At 34.0% G+C, this 20,306-nt stretch overlaps 1 protein-coding gene across 1 annotated transcript in view; it reads left to right on the forward strand.

Annotated features, from left to right (window-relative positions):
* Positions 1–20,306, forward strand: part of EGY2 (ethylene-dependent gravitropism-deficient and yellow-green-like 2) — a 119,290-nt gene that overhangs the window by 30,688 nt on the left and 68,296 nt on the right. The window contains exons 3-8 of the mRNA XM_089798383.1: positions 4,084–4,173; positions 4,274–4,327; positions 4,573–4,677; positions 5,638–5,712; positions 5,808–5,913; positions 6,574–6,667. Of these exons, the coding sequence (XP_089654509.1) occupies positions 4,084–4,173; positions 4,274–4,327; positions 4,573–4,677; positions 5,638–5,712; positions 5,808–5,913; positions 6,574–6,667 (524 nt within the window). The remainder of the gene's footprint in view (positions 1–4,083; positions 4,174–4,273; positions 4,328–4,572; positions 4,678–5,637; positions 5,713–5,807; positions 5,914–6,573; positions 6,668–20,306) is intronic.

Genomic DNA, 20,306 nt, shown 5'->3' on the forward strand with positions numbered 1-20,306 from the left:
TTCGTGTCATGAAAATAGTGGTTATTACATAATAGCTCTATTCCTATAAGCAAATGCAGCAATGATTGCTTCCAAACAGCGAACAAAAGACAACTATGTTTAAAGAAGTGAAATAATTTCAAATGCAGCAATGATTGCTTCCAAACAGCGAACAAAAGGCAACTATGTTTAAAGAAGTGAAATAATCCAAGAATAATTTAAAGGAAATCATTTTAACTATGCTGTAGAAGACAGAGCTGATCTAAAGGACAATAGTCCTTCTATGCAGAGACTAGTGTTAAAAATGTGCCATAAATAGATGCCAATCAGTATACAATATGGAGAAATACAATCAGTGATTTTAGACAGTGCAGCTAACAACAATCTCTATACAGATATATTGGAGATAGCAACCTCTGAAAATGTCATAAAAGAATATTGTATTGCTATGATGGTGATGTGAAGGATAATGGAGCAGCCTTAGAACTTGATGGCTCTATTCACAATGACAAGAATGGAACACAACAATAAGAAACATGGAGACAACACTTTGAAGGAATGTCTTGTGAGCAAATTGCAGAATGGATCTTAGAACAAGATATTATGTGGGCATCTCCATTTGGTTGAATTGGCAGGCTCAAAGCTGGAAGCTTAAAAGAAGCCATAAATATCAACATATCTTTGTCCACTTCGGGACTGGTGATCATGAACCTCATTGATGTAGTTAATGAAAAGAAGCGGTAACAATCCCCTCTATTGCCTGCTACAGTCTCCATGGCAATGTCCTCTATTTTTTCAGACGACACATCACATAGACACCCTGAGATAGTACTGGCCATGAAAGAGAATAGCGCACAAGTTCTGCTGAACGTAGTAGAGACAGAAAAGGAAGCCAATAGAAAGCACGTGAGCAAAAAGAGAATCTGCATATAGTTCAAATATTATAGCACCCAAATTCGAAAAATCACCAAATTGGATGAGGCATAGATGCAACTCATTTGGAGAATGGCCAGAGTAGGTTGGGACAAGCTCGGCTGCATGTTTTCCACAAACAGGTATAGATAACAAGAAATTCTCATGGTAAAGAAAATGTTAAACATGCATGGCATGGGGCATCTGGTACAAGTATATAATCAATTATACTACATGATTTTAGCAATAATAGTTTAATGAATGGTTGTTCGGCATATGTTGTTGGTGTTTATCTTGCTCCAGAAGATTACTCCCACCTGAGTGTTCAATTTTCAGACTTGGACAATACCGGAGAACACATTTGTTTGAAAATGAAGACCTTAAGCTCTTGTGGAACAAACACTTTCTGGATGTGCAAGCTTGCAATATAACTGTCTGCCTTGGGTAAGAATTTAGCCATCTTCCACACAAGACGTGACCTATTAAGGCAATGTCCCTATCACACAGTACTGGTGAATGCCATCACTCCAATATCTATTTCCTTCAACCATATTGTGAGCCTTGCATAGCACGTGCTCTATAATTTGTATCACTTTCAATGTGCTAATTCTATGCCACTTAACAACAAGGTGCAAAAGGGAATATGTAGTGTCGTCATCCTGCATCCATATTAAGTAAACCATAGTCCAGTCTGATGCCATAGTTTGACAGAATTGAAAAACGTCCACAATAAGCACCATAAAAAATCAAATGATCGTTGAGACAAACTTTTGGAACTTGAGGATGCCAGGAAGTTTGATGGGATTAACAAAAGGAATGTTTTTGTGAATTCTATGGTGCTGTCCATAAACTCCATCTTTAATCAAAACCAATCAGCATATGAAAGGTCAATTTGGCATACGAAAAGGTTAGATTACAATTTCAAAGGTCTTGTGCGTACAAAACAAAATATTACTATAAATCGAATTCAGTGGTAGCCTTTGCATGATAATAAAAGATAATGTTACAAAGGCTCATTAAACAAAATAATAAAGTTAAAAGTATACTATTTATTAATATAAAAGGTGCCATTACTTTGGAAGAGGTGAGACTTTTCTTTTAAAAGTCACTTCTCTAAAATAAATATAAATAAGGGTGTCAAGTAAAAGAATTAACAAGCAACAAGATATTCTAAGAAGCAAAAAGAAGATATATTTATTTGTAAGGAGGAATATGAATTATAAAAAATGATTTGTATTATGAATTCAAATATATTATTTTAATAGAAAATAAAAAATCTTTGTTCATGTTTTCTTAAAAGGCAAAGATATTAAATTTGAGATAAAGATTTGTCCTTTATGATTAGTAAAACAATTATTGAATTATTCTAGATAATGCTTGTGTATTAGATTTTGTTGCTTCATTCTTTTTTCAACAAATATGGATAGTGTGAAATATATGTGTGTTTCCTCGTCTCTGGCTAATCAGACTTCCCACCTAAGAAGTAAAATTCCTTTTGGGTTAATATCGAGTTGCATAAAAAGATTTGTCTTTTGCAGAGCACAGGAGTAATTGATGATATTTTGATGAATATCGTCTCATAAGGTTGTACGTAATAATATTCATTATGGTTGACTCTGTTGCTTGAATAAGCAAAGGCACTGGTCTTTTGAATCATTGAAATGTAACCATTGGATTTATAGAAGTCAACAATCTATATATTTCCTTCTTGCAAGCATCTAATCAATTATTTATAACCTTACATAAACATTCAACCATTTCAAGAAATCACAATAAATATTTGATTGAGTTTGAGGATTTTGCCAACCAAATAACTCACCACGTCTAAATTCGCTATATAAAAGCTTTGAACAAGCTGATTAGGTTCAAGGTAAAGGTGTACCCACCTAGGTTTTGCAAAGCTTAAAGTGCAGGAAAATTTGGATTGTTCCTGGTTGTTGGCCAGAGCTGATTGAGGAATCCTATTGGACAATTGGCAAAGCTTTTGGATTTTCAATTTGTGGTTTTGGGAACCAACATGTCCAAGCATGGTTAACCAGAGTATACTAAGTAAACATATGGAAGGCATCTAGTGCCTCTACCTTACCTATTTTCTCATTGGCTCTCAAATGTATTTTAATTTCTTATTAGCCCACTAGGTGGTGTCTTCATGTAATTGAATGAACATTTGATATTGTAGCTTTTGATCTTGAATCCATCTTGGTCCTTCATTGTAATTGAACAATGATAAAAGGCCAAGGCCTTCTCATTTGTAACTCACTAGAGTAGAGTAGGAGGAGACTTGTTGAAATTGTTGTCATAATGCTGTTAGAGTAATTGCTAATTCATTGTTAGTCTGCATGGTGGATTACATGCATTGCTTCAAAGTATTGCATGGTCTGTACAATTCCTCACTTAGATTAGGATTTCATTTCACGTTGATTAAAAATAGTGTTTAGTTGAATGCGAGATGTTTTGGATGCACCTTTAGTGAACTTGTTTTGACCAAACCACTAGTTGTGTGCTGACTGTAAGTTTTCCTTGCGTGGTCAAGTGACATATTTATCAACTTAACTTAGATTATTGCTTGCACATTGATATGCATCGATGGGTGGTGTTTATGGAATGGCGGTAATTTGAACATCTTACATTTAGCTTAGGCGATTGCACTAGCTTGTTTGGTGTTGATGGGTAAGCTAGGTCTAGTAGAATCACAAAGACATTCATAGTCTCTTGCATCCTAGGAGTAGAATAGCTTCTTAAATACTTTCCTTCATAGTTTGTTGTTGTAAGAAGTTAAAGTCAAGTTGATGTCATTTGAATGAATATTGTAAGTCCCTTTATGGTAACCAACATATCACATCATATGACTGAGTGAAAATCCACAACAAGAAGGAACCTTGAGGTTATCTCATCTGATGACACAATCCATATATATTGTTTAGCATATGAGTTGGAGATTTGGGTTTTTTTCCTAGAATACAAAGTATTTAATTTGTTGTAGTGTTATAAAACTACATCAACACTAACCATTAAGATTTTAAGCCTAATTTTTTTGCATAATGTGATGCACTATAGCAGACTTTCTATGGTCTTTATGCTTGGTGTTTTTCTTCATTTATTTTTTCTCTTATATAAATGATTTGAGGTCTCTATAATATTGTTTGGGGATTCTGAAGTGTTTTTTTTTGTTTTCTTACACTGATGTTGTAGGAAGGCAGGGATCTGGACAATAGCAGTGAAAAGGCATCCCCTTCTGTGGACTCTGATAAGAATACTGCTGTGAATACTGAAATGCAACAGGTGAGTGACCTAGAATTCTGCTCTATTTCTATTAAGGTGGATATGAATTTATTCTCATATGTTTGTGATAAGGACTTACTGACAACACGTACCTTTGCAGGATGACATTGAGGTTTCAAAAGTCACAAGTGGATCCCCCCTCCCTGGAGTTAAGGTACTGTGATGCACATAGATGATTTGGAACATTTTATGCCCCTTATACGACAGGAGAATACTATTGACTGTGCCAAACTAAATGTGCTATTTTTATTTTAGAATAGAAAAATTTACTGTATACAGTTGCTAGACAATGTCAAAGATATTGATTACATGAGTTGACATTGATTAGATGCTATTTTTCATGGTTACTAATGAGACTGGTTTCACCCTATGAACTACTGTTTGTTGCTTCTAAAACAGCCACCCAATGAACCTGTAAAGATTCCAAAGTCGACATTGGACATTCTCAGGGATCAAGTGTTCGGCTTTGACACATTTTTTGTTACAGGTCAGGAACCATATGAGGTGAGAATAAAGAATACATTTTCACTTTATTCATATTTCACCCTAAAAATGACTACATAATTACATTTCATTGGAGCCAGTTTGTATTGAGTCATGCTTAATAATTAAAGCTTTTAAAACATGCTATTGTAAGGATTTCTATAAATGATACTTTTAAATTCATATAAAGTGGGCTAAATGGGGCTACAATTTTTGTTATTTCTAGTTGCATATGTTGACTGGCAATTAAGAGAAAGTTGAATCTACTAGTCATAAATTAATAAATACTCGAGTTGTTAAAATGTTTAAATTCATGTCACTATGTTCAAGTTGAACAGTTCACAATTTACCAACACAAAACTAACAATAGGATTGGTTATTAAGTTCATGATCTGGCCACTTGAGAAAATGCATGCACAGTTTCGGAAATGTTTTTCCTTGATTTTTGTTCCTTTTTTATTGGAAACACGGAATGAATGATCCATCAATTCTCTGTTTCTATTCATATAGCTGATAATTCCTGCCACACATTGTTTTTTCTCAGTTTGCTTCTAGAAAATAAGGGTTCAAGAATAAAAAATATAATTAACATTAATGATTAACCATATTATAAATGTTAATAATATATATATATGCTTCAGTAGGGGTTCTAGAAAATAAGGGTTCTGGTCAGTCTTTTCTTTCAATGAACTATCTCTTGTATATATGCTGCTATTGATCAATAAAGAATTGCTCATTGCATTCCTGAATTCATTCATATGATAATCTCTTCACATTAGTGCTTGTGTTCGCTTTATTCTAGTCAGATGTCTGATAAGTGACTACTAACTAACAGGCACTTTTCTTTTTATCCTCTGAGTTTTGTTTGTAAAGTACTAAAGAGCATTTGTCTATGGAAAATGTAGAATTGCTTCTGTCATTGCTCTATTTAGGCAGGACTTAATAACTTTTATATGTTTTTGAACTTTCGGTGGTAAACAGGGTGGAGTCTTGTTTAAGGGGAATCTTCGTGGTGAAGCAAGTAATAGCTATACAAAATTAACCAAGAGATTGCAGGTGCATTTCTTTTTATGATTTTCATTTCATACAGTTGGAGAGTCCCAGTTTTCTTTAGGTTTGTGATTCGGAAATTTCAAAACTGTTAATTTCAGGAAAGGTTTGGGGAACAGTACAAACTTTATCTTCTGGTGAATCCAGAAGATGACAGGCCCATTGCAGTTGTTGTCCCTAAGGAATCACTACAGGCAGAGCCAACTGGTAGCGATTTATGCTTGATTTAATTAGTGTACTTGATAACTTCCATGTGATGATGCATAGATTTTACCATAGATAGAATTTATAATTTTTTATAAGCAAGCACTTGTGATGATGTTGTACTTTTGCCAGTGCCCATAGAAGTGCAACAAGAAATAGATAGAACATATTTTTTTGGATGATGTTGAAATATTGGCATTTACCTTTCCATAGATCTATGGCTATTGTTTTCTTGGCACTTAATCTGCGTGTTAGCGAGATTTTCTTTAGAGGATCATTAGAAAACATTTTTTATTTAATACATTCAACACAAGGATAAGGCATTACTGATTAAATAGTGCACATTTCTTTGTGATGATATGTTTCCTACATCACATAAGCTTATAACATTCAAAGAAGTAAAATATACTCTAAAAAAATGCCATTGCAAATAAATTTCTAGCAAATACAAAATTGTAAATTTATGCAAAATGTAACTTTGTTATTATATTTACTCGGATAATTGATTGTTTTCATTGTTTGTGCTTCCCCTAGGAAGACATAACACAATGCCAGCATAACAAAATAAAACTGACAGACATGTCTTCAACAAAATAAAGAACAAATCTTGATTTACAAAATGACTGCCCATAATAATTGCAGATGATGATTGAATGTGTGCAGCTGTACCAGAATGGTTTGCAGCATCTGCATTTGGATTGGCGACCGTGTTCACTATTCTACTGCGAAATGCACCTGCTCTCCAATTGAACTTGTTGTATGCTCCATCCTCTCTTTTTGGGCTAGATGTAATGACACAACAATTATGCTATTTGAAATCTTATTTGTGCAGCTGCAAGTATTCTACTATTCAGAAGTTCTTGTTTTTTTAAGAAATCTACATTAAGAGTGTTCCAGAATTTGTTCTTATGTATTGCAAATTAACATCAGAGAGAGTCCACTAGTGGAAACAAAATAAACAAATTCCAAATCTTGCTTGAAGAATTTTTTTTTTCTTTGCTTCATTATAGTTGTAAACAGCAGAGTTCCCAGACTTGGAGTTGACAAGGCTGACTTCACTTGTTACTTGGCTATGACTTGGTAAAATGAAAACCCCCTGGAAACTAAGTTGCTGGTATGGGTACGGGTACGGGCATGGGTACGGATATTTGGGTACGTTTGTACAAAAAAACATATAAAAATCATAAATATATATGTATGCATATATACAACCTCAAAAGTGGAAACAAAAATTAAATTTAGAATACAAGATACCAATATGTTAAACAAAAATTAGAACTATCATAAATATTGCATTGGCACATTTATAATGATTTACCATAAGTCTAGTTTTATATCAATTTGTCAAAACTTAAATGTTATGATAGATATTTCCAATTTATTATTCACTAGTTCAACTGTTAAAACTTAAAATAATACAATTAGTAATCAGCATCATATGGGTCATCAAAAAAATCAAGATTAGTGGAAGCACTGCATCCCCAGTATCATAAACCAGGTCTTGAATTTGGGTAGAGCAATAGAAGTTGCCATTTTGTTATCTACAAGAGCCATCAGTAAATGAGTAAATGACCAAAGCCTAGATTAGTTATTGTTATTTATTGTAATTAATTATTATTTTATTTGTTAAGTGAATTCAAACTCAAGACCTCCCACATGAGAGGCCCACAAGTTACCATTGTGTTGTAAGCTCTTGCCTATTAAATAATATAATATTAAACAATATGTAAAAATAGTTATTAATTATTAATAATATAATATTGTAGTATCTATACATTAAAAAAACTTACAATTTAAATATGAAGTAAAAAATAATTATAATATTATAATATCTATACATTAAAAAAAACTTACAATTTAAATTTAAAATTCAAATATGTTAGAAACTTTATAAATATATAATATTATATGCAATCTACTATATTATTTATTATTAATAAAGTTATATGTAGTATTTCAAAGTTTAATGTTTAAAATAAAAGAATTTAAAATCCTAAATCATTTTAAATATCAGTATCTCGGGAGTCTTTCAAAAATTTAAAATTAATACCTTAAGTAAATATTTTTAAAATCCTAAATATATCCAACGCAAAACATTGTAGAACTTTAATAAACAAGAACTTTGCTAAAAAAAGAAATTAAAACCAGTCATACCTGATGGTCGACATAGGTTTTTCTTGCAGGTTGCTCTATCGTTCGTCTGCAACAAACCGTTTGCACAGTCACAGGCTGCTCAGTGCTCATAGGTTGATCTTCAAACGATGAATGCTTGCATGCAGGCATCTATTTTTATTGGGACGGAAAGCAAAAAATAGACAAAGGCTTTTGTTTACGGTGGACAAAAGCATTTGAATGAGCTTTAGTTAGGAGATTTTAGGTTTTTCAGATGTGGAAAAAGAGTTTTAAAAAACGTGTCAACCTCAAATTTGACAGAAAACTAAAGTCAAAATGCTGTGTCAACACCCAGATTTGAAGTCAAATTGCCACATCAACATAAAAACGATCGGATTTGGGTTGCAAAAGGCACATATGTTTTAGGATTTAAAAAACAGAACCCAACTCGATTCCACAAGGTTTTTTGAACGATTCCGATTCTGATACGTACCATACCAGAATCTGAAGGAAAATAGGGGAGTGCCGATAACTTAGCCTAGAAATTTAGAGATTTTTGACAATTTAAAACTTTCACCGTGCATCTATTATTGAATAAAGCTCAAAGATACTATAACATTATCAAATAGAAGCCAATTTGATCACATACATGAACATACATCCATCACATAAGTACAAATGTAATTCATAGCTGAAGGAAAAAGAAAACATAGATGTAAGAATTATAAATATTGTTAGATGTATATAAAATTAATGAAATCCATGACATCAAATAGTCCCAAACATGGGTAAACATAAAAGTTCTATGGTTTAGGCTCTAGCTCAGCCTTAGCCTCAAAGTAGTCTTCCTCTTGCAAAGGTGTCTAAGGTAGTCTTTGAATGAATAAGAAACCATAGTCTCTGCCTGTGAGGCACCATTCTGATCAACACTAGTTGTGCCTGATCGTGCTCTATCCTCCTTTGCCATAGCCATAACCATAACCTCAACTACTCTATCTGCTTGGTCAAAAATCACTCACAGTCCTCCTCAGTGAAGACAGGATTGGTAGACACAGTGAGCCACCTAGACTTTGGATTGACCTCTGATAGAGTGATAGAAGAGGAGTTAGCGTCCAAAATCTATCTAGTTCTAAGAGAGAGGTTGTAATGAACAGAGACAAAATCATTCAACCTCTCCACAAACAATCTATTATGCCTCTTCAAATGGATGTGCTCAAACATGGACTGATTGCACTTACATCCAAAAGCATTGCATGGCTGACTCAAAATACGAATGTCAATTTTTGATGGCTTGGGGTTGCAAGATGAAACATTTTCCTCAATCTATCTAAAACAAGGAAAGAAAAAAACCTAGTCTCATTTCCAACTTTAAGGCTAGACTATAAAATCAAAATGCATAAACCATAAAATAGTGTATCCCTTCTTATTGCAATAGTAGCACAAAATTCTATTCTTGAAAAAAATGATTTTCCTTTGATGTAGGACTAGATTTGGAGGAATGTTAAGATTATTTCTTTCGAACATTATAGTTTCCTCTATAGCTAAGTTAGTTTTCTTGGCTCCATCATCATTCAACGTAGATATTATTTCTTCTAGAGTTGCATCTACTCAATTTAATTTGAGGTCAATATTTCTATAATTAGGAGCCATGCTATTTAAAAAATAGCTTTTCAATCATCATTATCTACTTTAGCCTTGTTGTCCTCCATTTTGTGGTGACAAAATGGAGGTAACAGTATGAAACTTTTTCAACTAAGTTTCACATATCTCTGAGATAATTCACTATTTAATTGGCCAAAATTGATCAATCAATTGTTCCCAATTCGCGTAGTGAATGCTTTTACTGAAGGCTTTCATGAAGTCCTTTTTTGTTTTTTAATTTTATTAGCCTATGCTTGATTTTTGAAGCGTTTGAAGTCCTTATTTGCACTTTCAAGTGTTTTTTTAGTTTGCTTTAATCTTATTGCTTCGTTGAATCTCTTGCTTTTGGCTTTCGCTTCAATTCGGTATATATTAGGGCTTAATTAGACTTGTTAGTCAAAAGATATGACCATTTAAGTGCCCAATAAAGTGGACTCTCCAAGCTCAATTGCATATTTAAAAAATGGATGTTATATTCTAATGTTGAATTTTTGAAAAATATAATTTAAATTCACTTTATGTTATGTTTTTAAGTTACTTTGACTTAAATTTATCACTTAAGTCATTATAGTGCATTTTATGTTATATTTTGATTTTGAGTTGTTTTTTGATTTTTCACTTAAGTGACTATAGTGCACTATATAGTCTAATTTAATGTTGAGATTTTCTGTAATGTTGAAATTTTCTTTAATGTTTTATTTAAAACATCTAAGTAAAATGTTTTTTTTAAATAAATATTTTCACATAATATGTAAACTATATAGTGTAAATATTCTACTTGATCCCTTTAAGTAATATTTGCTCAAAAATCAATTAGTCATATGATAAATAGAAACTTTAAGTTATGCAACTTAATAATATATATTTTTTGAAATATGTCACATGCAAATGCATATAGAGAATGTGATTTTCTTCTTGCATGCAAATGCAAATGACCAAAATATGCAAACACATCTCTATAGTGCGATTTTGGCTTGTCCAACCCAAATGCTTGAAAGCCAAAGCATATTTTTAAACATGCAATCACACCTAGGGAGAGCAATTTGCACTTGAAAGCTAAAATAAAACATGTTATTGCACTTCAAGAGTGTGATTTGCTCTTTGGGAGTAAAAGTTTTACTTGGGCAAATGAAAAAGCATGAAATAAAACATGCATTTGCATTCCTAGAGTCCAATTTGCATGAGAAAAGCCTTTCCCAGCCAAAATATTACATGTCATGAGCCTTCTTGAGTGTGATTTCCACTGTAAACTCACTTTGCATATGCATTTAACTCATAATGCATTTTTTCTCATAAGTCAAAAACATTGGAGTTCAAAGGCAAAATAAAACATGTTCTTACATCTCAAGTGTCCAATTTATCATTGAGAGCATGTATACTTGCTAAACATCACATGTTAAAGGGCTGGTAGAGTGCAATTTGCATTGAAAGTCACAAATGCTAGCATTTTTAAATATGCAAATGCATCTATAGGTTACATTTGGACTTTTGGATGCATGCAAATGCTTTAATAGACCACGTTTTTCCTCCTCGATGCCAAAGAAGTCTGATGTGTTTGACTTTCTAGGGCACGATTATCATTAAAAATGCCCAAATACATGCATTCTCCAAAAATGTTTTGCGTGTAGATGACTTAGGAGGCCACATTTTGGCATTTTGAAGCAAAAACACCCATGTTATTGGGTCTTCTAAAACAAATCTACACCAAAAACGTTTGAAGGAAGAAGATTGCAATAACATCTTGGTCTTTCATGCACATGCGTTAACCCTCAGAGATCATGATCTACATTGAATCTTTGAATTTTTCAAAGGCTCTTGGTTGTTGCATGCGATTTCACTTGGAGAACCGGATTTTTGGAAGAAAGTTGAGGATTCTCACCCAAGAATGCAAGTGCATATACATGCTTACATCTTCCATGCCAATCTACACTTTGTACATTTTCCAAACTCCATTCTCCAATACATGCAGTTATATCCTCCAAACCCAATCACATGTTTATCTCAAGGAAAGATGATTCATTTTTACCACTTCTAATTACCTCTAGAGAACCTGATTTCAGTAAAAGGTCAGACTTTTAAATACCAAAGTTGTTATTTTGCACATATCCATAGTCATCCAATTTGCATTCTTGGCCATTCAAACAAAAGACCCATCCTTGCCTACATGCAATCTATCATTCTAGGTCCGATTTTGGCCCTTTTTGTCCAAATACATGCTTCACAGTTCATTTTCAGCCATCACATGTGTTCCATAAGTATCTAATCAATACTTCAAACACTTATTCTTCATAGGTCTGCTATTGCAAACCAAAGTCTAACGCCTTCATGGATCCAATCCCTTTAGATGATGTATTAATTCTTTGGAATTTCCACGTTGCAGCGCAAGATATGTCCGCACCACCAAAAGCAAATGGAAAGACGAAATGTCAATATGACAAGGAGTTGGCTCACAACATTGCATCACTTATTTCATCTACTCTTTATCAAAGCTCAGATATGAAGATTGGGCATATTGACATGGCCAATTTCTTGCAGAGGATCGAAGCTCTTGGCAACAAGAGTATGTAGCATATCAAAAGGAGTAATATTCATATATCCACCTTCCCCATGACTGCCTTGGAACTTGAGTTTGTCTTGAGATGTATGCATTGTTTCAGCCCTAAATAAAAAATAATTAAGGATGTGGATGGTAAGGCGATTTTCAGCTCGGATCCAGATGTTATTGAGTGAATCTTCAAAGTCCATTCAACTTCAGGATTCGTGGATTCATCTAATGAAATGTCTCTGCGACTATGGAATTAGAGAAAATCAAATTATCAGAGGCATACCAATGATAATTGGTTAGAGAATAAGAGATCTAGTTTCTCTAGATGGCTGAAAACAATACACAAATCTTACTTCTCCATAGAAGTTAATGATTTGATAACTTTCCTTAGCAACATCTATGGTCTCCAAGAATCTTGTAACTTTGAAACCTGGATGTATAAGTTCATCTTCTAGATTTTTGAGAACAAGGAACCCATCTATTGGGGAGAGCTCATAAGCGTAACATTGTGCAAACAATTGATTCATGTTGGGACATCAACACCATTTTACATGAATTCATACTTGGTCTACATTGTTGTGGCCATGGGGACGTTCTCAGGACTCTCCACCAAGGGAAATTGGTCTCTAGTTCTCATCTGGAACTACTATGATCAGATTACGCTAACATAGAGCAAGCATGATTACAGAATGGTCCAAGATGCGTTCTTTGGACATTTTAGGTGTCTTTTTGACAAGAAGTTAGCAATCAAAAGTGTATCAGATGAATTCTAGAAAAAGGTGAATCAGTTTGGTTGCATTTTCTTGCAATTTCCAACTTTCACCTATTTAAGAGTTGGTTATTTTCAAGGAGAACCATACACTTTACCGAGATATCCCACTGATAGGATCTTTCTCATGGAGATGGCTAGACAGCTTATGGAAGTGCAAACATACCAACATAGCCAACACAGGCCAAGATTTGGTATTATCACTGCAAAACCCCTCTAGATTGGTTCGTATACACTCATTCTAGTGTACAAGGCGAAAGCTATGGAACCAAAACTTCAACTTATTACCTTGAAGAAGTTCAAGGCTAGATCCAACTTTGATTACCGAGGGATGCGTTCAAAGATCCAAATGGCATTCGCCCATGTTCATCGCATGAAGGATGTGTGGATTGACTTGTGCACTAAGATAGAAATCATCAAGATGGACTACTGCAGGCTTACGTTGCAACAATTCATCAACCTCAACATGATTGAGATTCCAGAAGGGTTTGAGATTGAAGATGATGGCATGATCCTGGATCCAGAATATCACAATACTCAACTTGACAAGTTTGGCGCCTTATTTAGTGGCAACAAAAGAAAGGAATTTCTGTCTTTGATAGATTTCAATCTATTTGCAGAATATTAACAAGTGGCTGAAAAGAAAGGGCCTCAAGAGAGTACATCTAAAGATTGTGATAGATTGCAATCACTTTGGGCTGGTTGGAAGTGGAGATCAAGAAGAAAGAAGGTTCATCCTTATATGGGCTAGTTAAATCTCTCGAGTTTAAACTCAAGGGAGGAAAGGTTCAAATTCACCCTTGGATTCTTCTCAAGCACCCGTCGAAGCACAAGAATGAAAGGAAGAATCTGATGAAGAAGATGAAGAGGAAGAGGGAGAGATAATGATCATATCTCCCCTACAACTGCCAAAGAAACAAGAGCCATCTACTCAGGAGGAACCATTCTTGGATGCTGTGGACAATGATGTGGGTTCATTCTCCACTGTATTCACGTCTACCATTTCCATCTCAAAGGTGAGCATGTTGGCACTCCCCATCTCTTCTACAACTCCTACCCTCACAATAGAGCAATGTGAGAATTTGGGAAATGGATTTGATGATTCTCCAACTCTCGCAGAAGGTTAGGTTTCCTAGCTTGATACCTCGGCTTCAAGGTTTGAGATGTTCATGATGGAGTAATTTCAAAGAACACCCATGGTTCCGGCTATTCAAACTGAAGCATGCACTATGATAACAAAAATACAATTAGGATCAATGTCTATTGTAGCCACTGTTCCAATTTCAACAGATCAAGGTTTTAGTATGCCTGCATGGGTGGGAAACATCTCCATGAAAAAGAGGAAGGTTGTATTACCCCCAAATGATCTCCCTACAAAGAAAAATAAATCTAAACTCCCAAAGGCAAAGGTCATTTCAAGAATTGTTGTTGATTTAGAGAAGACCAAATGTACCTAGATTGCAGAGCCTTTGGTGGATAAACTAGTTGACGAGCTTAGTCACTTAGATTACAAGTTCACCAAAATTGAACTTGGGAGACAATCACGGCTCAGATTTTTACAGGATGCCAAAAAGAAATCATGAGCTCTAAGAAAAGAAAAATTAGTTGAAGCAGGAGAATGCTCATCTTCACAGGTCATTCGCCAACAATTCTCGTAGCCCGTGGTCATCACATCTCAAACAATTTAGGTGAATCAGAGAGCTAAGGCAGCAAAGGATTAGTTTGAAAAGGTTATCTCAGAAGGAGTTCAGCTGATCAAAGATGCGCTCAAAGTCCTTGAACGTATAAGAGGTGTTGAGAAAAGACTCCATGACATGATTGCTTCCTTCAACCAAGAGACCAATACCTTGAAAGAAGATTTGGGTATCAGGGATCAATTGGCAAGCAATAATTTGGATGTGTTGATCTCATGCGACACCATTCCATCTTTGGATATATTCTATGAATATCAAGGACTCATGGATTATAAGGCATAGGTAATGGAAAAACTTTTGACAAAAATATAGGGAGCTTTAGAAGGCTGTTGGGTAGTAGAAATGGAGATCATGAGTGATCTGAGACAAATGGGGTGCATGGTCCTTACTGAAGATGATAAATTCCTCATTGAAGAGGAAATGACTTCAGGATACATTGATAGAGTGAATGCTGATTTTGATTCAGAAGATTTTGGATCACATACAATAAACATGTTCTCTGCATACAAGTTTGTGGAAAAGCACTTGTGGGATTCTCTTGCAAAGAATTATGAAGTTGTAAAAACACCACATGCTAATGCAATCAGGGTTGAAGCTATTTCAAAGATGACGAAGATTCTAGATCTTCCTATGGTTCATGATTATATTGCCTAGTATAAGACATTCCTTGACAATCTTAAGGATTTCAAAATTTTCCGCCTTTTGCTTGTTAGTTTTTAGCATTACATCTTTGTAGTTGTATAAGGAAAAATGCATGTGATACAATTGCATGTAATTTGATAACATGTCCTCTTGACATGCAATCCAATAATTCTTCACACCTAGTTTTACCGGGTCAAAGTGTTCGAGTTGCTTCCTCTTTTTCCTGCTCTCTCACTTCTTTTCCTATTTAAGAAGTGCTCTCTCATTGTAAAAATCATCTTTATTTTTATGCAAGAGCTTTGATAAAACTGTGCAAGCATAACTTTGATTGTGTAGTACTAATTTTGAAGAAAAGTGAGTACAAAGAAACAATTGGAGTTGAAACTTTGATTGAGAGCAGTTATGATAGTGCAAATTAGAAGCTTTTACTGTAATCGTGTCTAGTATCTCTGATTCATGTAGTTATTGTGTGTTTAATAAAAGAGCATAGTGAGTTAAGAAATAATTGGAGTAGAAGCTTTGACTAGGAGTGATTGTGATAATCCATAGTCTAGAAGCTTTGACTGTAGCTTGTATTATCATCTCAAATTAACAAAAATAGTTAGAATTTCTCTACTTTTGGATGTCTTTGAGCCCCAATTGTAGAGATTTTTTTAGAAAATAGATTAAAATAGAACTTAAAGCCAAACCATTATGCTTTCAATCAACTTTTGAGGTTGTGTTGGTTTATTGGTATCACCGTTTCCAGCTATTAGATAGAAGTGTAGTTAGAGATTTAATCTTGCCCATTACTCACTCCAAAGGTAAGTGCATTCTTTCCTAAAAGATAAGAGGAAAGAATATTGGTATCACCGCTTACTAAATCTCTCAACTTCTTGCTTACCTTGAGTTGATCCAAGGAATGGTGAGAAGGGGGAGCCTTCCCTTTAAGGTAGGAGAGATTTTGTCTCATACTCTATGGCTGGTCTACCTATTCTGCTATTGAATTTGAACAAGCTGTCGGTTGCACAATATCCACCTAACAAGCCTCTATCCCAGCTAGATGATTCAATAAAGATAAAAACTTACTGATATGTTGAACAATATTGTCACTTTCTATCATTTTTATCCCAAACAATTTTTTCTTTAAGCCCATCCCTACACTTGATGCTTGTGATTCAAACAAAGCATTCAATTCTCCCACTCTTCATTTGAGGTCTTCGATAAGTCAATGTGGTGGAAGTATGCATCTAAAAGTGTAAGACCAATCAAGAATATTGCTCTTTGATCCTTTACAATACACTTCGTGATTTCATCAGCATCAATTGGTTTTGTTGTTATTCCACTTACAACTTACCACATTCCATAGATCCTTTTCAATAAGGATCAATGGTAGCTTAATCTGCCATGTATGGAACTCTGAACCTTGAAACCTTTTTATCAATATACTAATACAATCTTTGTCAGTTGAAGAAACTCTATTTAACCCCTTTTTAAGATGGATGCTGCGTGCAAGTGATAGTGCATCTTTTTACAAAAACAATTACTACCCAACTATACTATAGAATAGAAAATAAATGATTGAAATTTTGACTAAGACTAAAATAAGAAATAAACTCAAAAACTTCTCTTTCCTTTGTCTTAACTTTGAATTTTGAATTTTTGTGGCACTATTTTCACAAATCCAATTCTATAAGATCTAAACATGTAAGCATGCTTAAAAATTACCTTATAAAAAAGAAATGATACCTATATGCATTAATTTTGTCACTCATCAAAAAACCTATCATAGATAAAATTGCTGCAAAAGAGGAACAACTTCACCTACCACCCAAACCATTGACAAGAAGGGAACATCTCCACACAATCTTTGTATGCATAGATTGAACTTCTTGTAGCATCACCCACTTATGAACTTAAAGTGCATTAAAGAAAACACAGTGTTGTTGTCTTTACTAGGGACATTTTTTTGGCACGAAATGGTAGAGAAATCTCTTTTTGTAAGTAAGGGTGAGTGTGAAAACCTCATTTAGCTTACCTCAAAGCTGTCGATGCTTCCCTTCTAGATGGAGTGCTAATCGCCATGCTCTAAATTCTTCTCCTTTAGGGAAGCACACCTAGGCCCTTGTTGAGCACTTTATTGTCTCATTCAAATGCATGTCATAGTTTGGAAATATACATGCATCTCTGACGTTAAGCAATGGGTTGGTGGAGGGGCACAAATCCTCCAGTGAAATAACACAATGCTTTCAAAGTAAAAAAAACTAGCTCTAATATTAAAACACTGTCAAATATGAGTCTATAAAACCATTGCGATCCTTTGATCAGACTGGTATTGCCATAGGAAGGAGAAATACAAACTCGGTCAAAGCATGCATACTCCTTCGATTAAATGCGATGACACATAAAATACGCATTGATCTAAACATGTGGAGTTGTTGCCAAAGGATAATTGAACGACCAATTAAGGACTAAACTCTACAAAAGGAAGACATTCTACCAATGATTAATGGGTCGTAGTTTGTACTCAAGCCTTTCCACACATCTAATCAAGTAGTTGATTGGCTGCCAATCCTATGTTTTTCAATCTGAGTGAATTGATCAAATTGCTTGTGACCCTTGAACTCCGATAGGCTTATATGAAGATAATTAGAATAAAAGCAATACTAGAGATCTTAAATTAGACTATTGTAGTGAGTAGAGGGTTAATAATAGGCTCCACAATCTATTGCTTTATTTGACTAAAAAATGAGCATAGAATACTTCAATTTGATGTGTAACACCACTATGGGCAAAGGGGTTAAGGGAAATTTCAATAAAAATATCTCAATCTTTTATATTTCTATATCGTTTCCCAGAACCCTCTACTAGTTTGATGGCTCAATTCACATTATTATAACCAAAGGATAGGGACATAATCAACTTTTCTCTAATTTTATATTAAAATTATGGGTAGAAACAACAGCAAGAATAAGAAAACTCAAACATTATGTACTTATCTTATTTTCGTTCAATACCTTTACACACACACACACATATATTCATTTCCTATTATATAAGAAACCTCCTCAACTACTTTCCTTAGCATATTGAGTTGTTTTAACAACTCAACATAGTTACTACTAATAAAATAACTTATGGAACAAACATTGTGACTATTAATGATATTAAGTTGTTTATTAACAACTTAATATTATGACACCAATTTTTTTCATGCATTCTAATATTCCTAATACCTAGATGTAAACATTAATTTCTAACAATTTTTAGGATGATTACTACGTATACATATTGATACCCCATGCATTTTGTCTTTGGGGACCAAATGATAGAGAAACTTGCAAGGTCCTTTCAATGGTCAATCTTATTTCATATCAAAGTAGCTTAAATGCTTCCAAGGGATTGTATAAGTATTCTTTCTCATTTTACACCAGATAATAAATGTTTTTAAATTGTGGTTTTGTCAAATGCTATAATTTCCATTAATTGGAATATTGTTATATTACTTTAATGGTCATCTTTTGTATGTTATGTAAATTAGGTAGATAAGATTGTTTCTATGATTTTCAGTTTCTTTTTAGCTGTATAACATCGGTGTTGGGAGACGTTGAGATGTAGGGACAAGTTTTCGGGTCAAAGGGACAGAGGGCCTCAATTTCAGGATGACAACAGGGGGTGTTGTATGCTATACACATGGGACTTGAAATACTAGCTACAAAATGATTTTTTAGTATAACATGCAAAATTGAAATACTTGAACATAGCAAAATTGAAACATGAACTAGAACCATTGAACATTCAACATAGTAACATAGTACATACCCAATAGTAACATTTAAAATTTAAATTCATATAGAAATTCAATTACTCGTCTAGACAACGAGATGGTTGCGAAATGGCGATTGGGGGGGGGGGGAGGGGGTTACTTGGGTACTCCAAGTACCTGGTGCAGGGACTTCTCAGGGACGTGTCATTCAAAGTCCTAGAGTTTCAATGCTTGTTAGGAACTTGCTCTTTTCTACATTTGTAAATCCTTTATAATGCTGACTTGAATCTTGATCATTTGTTACTACATCATATATTTTACCAATTCATAGTAATATGGTATCAAAGCAATCTTGATATTTAAAAAAAAGATATAATTTCTCTTGTTAAATTATTTGATTAAATTTTTTATTTTATTTTTTCTACATTTTACTTGGAGTTTGTTTTTGCAAATTTTTTTAGAACCCAAACATGGTTTCAAGACTTGTTAGAGCCCTTTTTTCTCTACAAACACAAAGATCGAGGGTTGTTTTTGCTGCTACACATATTTCTTTGAAGTTTTTTTCTGGGCAATGATATTTTGGTAATAAAAACGTGGCTGCAGTCCTCTTCAATTCCAAACACAAGCTTCCTTTCTTTTGCTCATGACAGGATTGTTTGCTTGTCGGGGTTTCAAGGCATTTTTTACTGACATCTTGACTTTGCTACGTCTTTGTTTGCATCATAGCAACCATTGGAACTGCTGTCTAAAATTAAAAAAATGGATTTTTTGGAGTTTCGACCATTGTTTGATTGACACAACCCCTTTTGTGTCGATGTTTTGTGCGCTCAAGTGGATTTTCGATAGTTTTGCTTTCGACCTTCTATACATACACCCGCCTTTTTTTACTACTCATTCCCAATTTTTTGGAGATATTTTTCAAATAACTAGAGTTTCATTTGAAATGCTTTTTTGGGTGTCTGATTAAACGTTTAACTATAAATTTCTGATGGGTTTCTTGAAACCTCAATTGGGTTGTCATCAAAATTGAGTGTCTCAATTTTTGTTCCTCATAAACTATACCAGTCGAAATGTTATTTTGCTTACAAATTCCTAGTGGATTTTTGAGATCTCTTCTAGATCTTTGACGTTTTTTTGGGTCAACTAGGATTTTTTCTTGAAATTTGTGCCAATATTACTTCATCATTTTTTGAAGTCTGTATGAGCATCTGCCTCTATTTTTTGCATTGGGATTTTTGTTTTAGGTTT

This window comes from Cupressus sempervirens, chromosome 8 (assembly GCF_028749045.1).
Source record: "Cupressus sempervirens isolate cs-2001-9-10 chromosome 8, ASM2874904v1, whole genome shotgun sequence".
NCBI lineage: Eukaryota > Viridiplantae > Streptophyta > Pinopsida > Cupressales > Cupressaceae > Cupressus > Cupressus sempervirens.